The following is a 3152-nucleotide window of genomic DNA, read 5'->3' on the forward strand; positions in this document are numbered from 1 at the left end:
CCACTCCGGCCTATCACCCTCACCTTGACCTCCTTCCACCTATCGCATTTCCAACACCCCTCCCCCAAGTCCCTCCTCCCTACCTTTTATCTTAGCCTGCTGGACACACTTTCCTCATTCCTGAAGAAAGGCTCATGCCCAAAACATCGATTCTCTTGCTCCTTGGATGCTGCCTGACCTGCTGCACTTTTCCAGCAACACATTTTCAGCTCTGATCTCCAGCATCTGCTGTCCTCACTTTCTCCTAGGAGTTAGGAAGTCATGTTGACGTTGTACAGGACATTGGTGAGGCCTCTTCTGGAGTACTATGTACAGTTCTGGTCACCCCGCTATAGAAAGGATATTATTAAATTGGAGATGGTTCAGAAAAGATTTAGCAAGATGTTGCCAGGAATGGGAGGTTTGAGTTAGAAAGATAAACTGGGACATTTTTCACTGGAGCGTACGAGGTTGAGGGGTGACTTTATAGAGGTTTATAAATTCATGAAGGCCATAGATAAGGTGAATAGCAATGGTCTTTTCCCCAGGGTAGGGGAATTTAAAAGTAGAGGGCATATTTTAAGGTGAGAGGAGAAAGATTTAAAAAGGGCGAGGGGCAATTTTTGCACAGCATGTGTTTTGTATGTGGAACAAACTTCCCCCAGAGGAAGTTATAACATTTAGAATACATTTGGATAAGTACATGAGTCAGAAGAATGCAGGCAAGTGGAACTAATTTGGTTTGGGAACGTGGTTGGCGTGGACTATTTGGATTTAAGGATCTGTTTCCATGCTGTCCAAGTTTATGACTCTATGATGGGACCCAAAATGTTAGCTTTGTTTTTTCTCCAAAGATGCTGCCAGACCTGCTGAGTTTTTCCAGCAATTTCTGATTTGATTTGTGATTTCCAGCGTTCTTTGATGTTTTGAAATCACATCCCTAGTGTCTGTGTTTAACCTTTGCTCAGCAGTGAATCAATTAGAAGAGGAAATTCAGCATTGGTTTACCAATTTTTGGACGACAAATTAATTTTGGGTTGCATTCTCCCCAGAAGTGTGTCTGGTTCCAAAATTGGAAAATGGCAAAAATAAGTTTACTGACATTCACCTGAAATAGGTGTTTTGCACTTTGCATGTATGAATCTAGATCCTAACTGCATTTGTAAAATACTAACTGAAAGTTGTCTACTACATATTTAAATTAGAGTCACTTACCTTTTCTCTTCATCAAATCTGAAGTTTCCCCCTGAAGCAAAAGAAAAGAAACAGTTTGTCATGTGTCAATTATTTAGGTATACTGTAACCTTATTAATGCCAATTTATTATTGTCAAACTCTGCAGGTCCAAGCAGCAACAAGCATAAGAATTTAAGGTTGATCTGTGACTTTATGCCATTGACCATCTCCTCTATCATCCAAATTAAGATATCACTCACTTCTAGAAATATCTTAGTAGTTTTTTCAAGTCAGTTTTAAATAAATTGGGTTCTGAATTTTGCTAATTGAATAAGTATTGTATTAACATTATAACTATGAAATATCAAGATGTTCAAACCATACTGGGTTTGGTGGTTTTAATCTCCTTCAACAGTTGCTTCAGCTCATTGGTTATATCATCAGCTATTGGTATTTAAAGTATTATTTTGTTTTTAAAAAACTGAAATCTGCACAAATAATGCCTGTTACTCTTCAGCTTGCTGGTTATATCATCAGCTCTTGCTATTTAAACTATTATTTTGTTTAAAAAACTGAAATCTGCATAAAAATGCCTGCTACTCTTGAGCTTTCTTACAGGTTTGTAAGATTCATTAATTAATCCAATCAAAAATTGAAGTAGATGGACTAGCCAGCCATGTTACAATCTGATGAAAGATCATTGACTTGAAACATTAACTATTTCTCTCCCACCAGACACTGTCTGACCTGCTGAGTGTTTCCAGCATGCACTGCTTTCATTCTAAGGTCCTTTGCTATTTGTCAGACTACCACAATAGAAATAAAGACAAGAGGAGGGAACCTGCCATTCTATAATATCTTTCACAACTTCAAAGCTAATGAAGTATGTTTGAAGTGTGGTTCCTGTTATATGAAGGGAAATGTGATAGCCACTGTAAGTATTGCTCAAACTAATAACATAAATAACCAGTGAAATTGTTTTTCAGAGTGCTGGTGGAGAAATAAATATTGGCCAGGACTCTAAAATGACTCCAGATCCTTACTTCAGTAGTGCCACAGGATATTGTATATCCTGTTACAGGATAGAAATGGTTCTGATCAAAGTCACAAAAGACATACAATGGGAGCATGATCTCACTAAACTATTGTCCCACAATTTTCCTAATCTGTCTCCAGTGTTTGACAATTAGGCATATTATCTTCCTCCAATGCCATTCTGTTCTCCTTCCTTTGGGATGGACTGTCCTCATCAGTTTCTTTATTCCCCTAAACCAGTTGTAGGTACAGAATTACCTGCAATGTTTCTCTTTCCACCCCAGCAGTATTATTTCTAGAATTACTCAAGAGAATCTCTGGTATTTAGAGTCATGTAAATCACAACATCATCGAACACATGGCTCAATAAGAGAGAAGTCATAAGTCTAGAAAGAGCACATGAAGAGAGAGGTCTCGATATTATATGTTAGATGTGTAGTTGAGAACCTATTGTGTATTGGTGTAAATAAAAAGTATGTTACATTAAATAGGAGTTGAAGAGACTTGCTTAGTCATAAGGTGCAAAACAACTTGAGGTAGCGCTCTCAGTAATTTTTTTTTCTGCGCAGACTTCCGAGGTCCGTGCTCAGCAGCAACTTTCAAAACTTAGTGTCAGCTCACTAGTTGGTGTGCATGGACCCTCAGAGATAGTATTTCTGCAGAGACCACAGCCAAAGATATTCCAGACTAGTGTCTCAATGTGCAGGCAGCAGTATTGGCTTAAATAGAACATAGAACATAGAACATAGAAGAATACAGCGCAGTACAGGCCCTTTGGCCCACGATGTTGCACCGATCCAAGCCCACCTAACCTACACTAGCCCACTATCCTCCATATGCCTATCCAATGCCCTCTTAAATGCCCATAAAGAGGGAGTGCCCACCACTGCTACTGGCATGGCATTCCATGAACTCATGACTCGCTGAGTAAAGAACCTACCCCTAACATCTGTCCTATACCTA

At 39.0% G+C, this 3152-nt stretch overlaps 1 protein-coding gene across 2 annotated transcripts in view; it reads right to left on the reverse strand.

Annotated features, from left to right (window-relative positions):
* The window catches only part of LOC122556579 (follistatin-related protein 5-like), a 563792-nt gene that overhangs the window by 465144 nt on the left and 95496 nt on the right, over positions 1–3152 (reverse strand). For both annotated transcript variants that reach the window (XM_043703426.1, XM_043703425.1), the window contains exon 3: positions 1195–1225. In XM_043703426.1, coding sequence (XP_043559361.1) covers positions 1195–1225 — 31 coding nt within the window. The remainder of the gene's footprint in view (positions 1–1194; positions 1226–3152) is intronic.

The sequence above is a fragment of the Chiloscyllium plagiosum genome, chromosome 14 (assembly GCF_004010195.1).
Source record: "Chiloscyllium plagiosum isolate BGI_BamShark_2017 chromosome 14, ASM401019v2, whole genome shotgun sequence".
NCBI lineage: Eukaryota > Metazoa > Chordata > Chondrichthyes > Orectolobiformes > Hemiscylliidae > Chiloscyllium > Chiloscyllium plagiosum.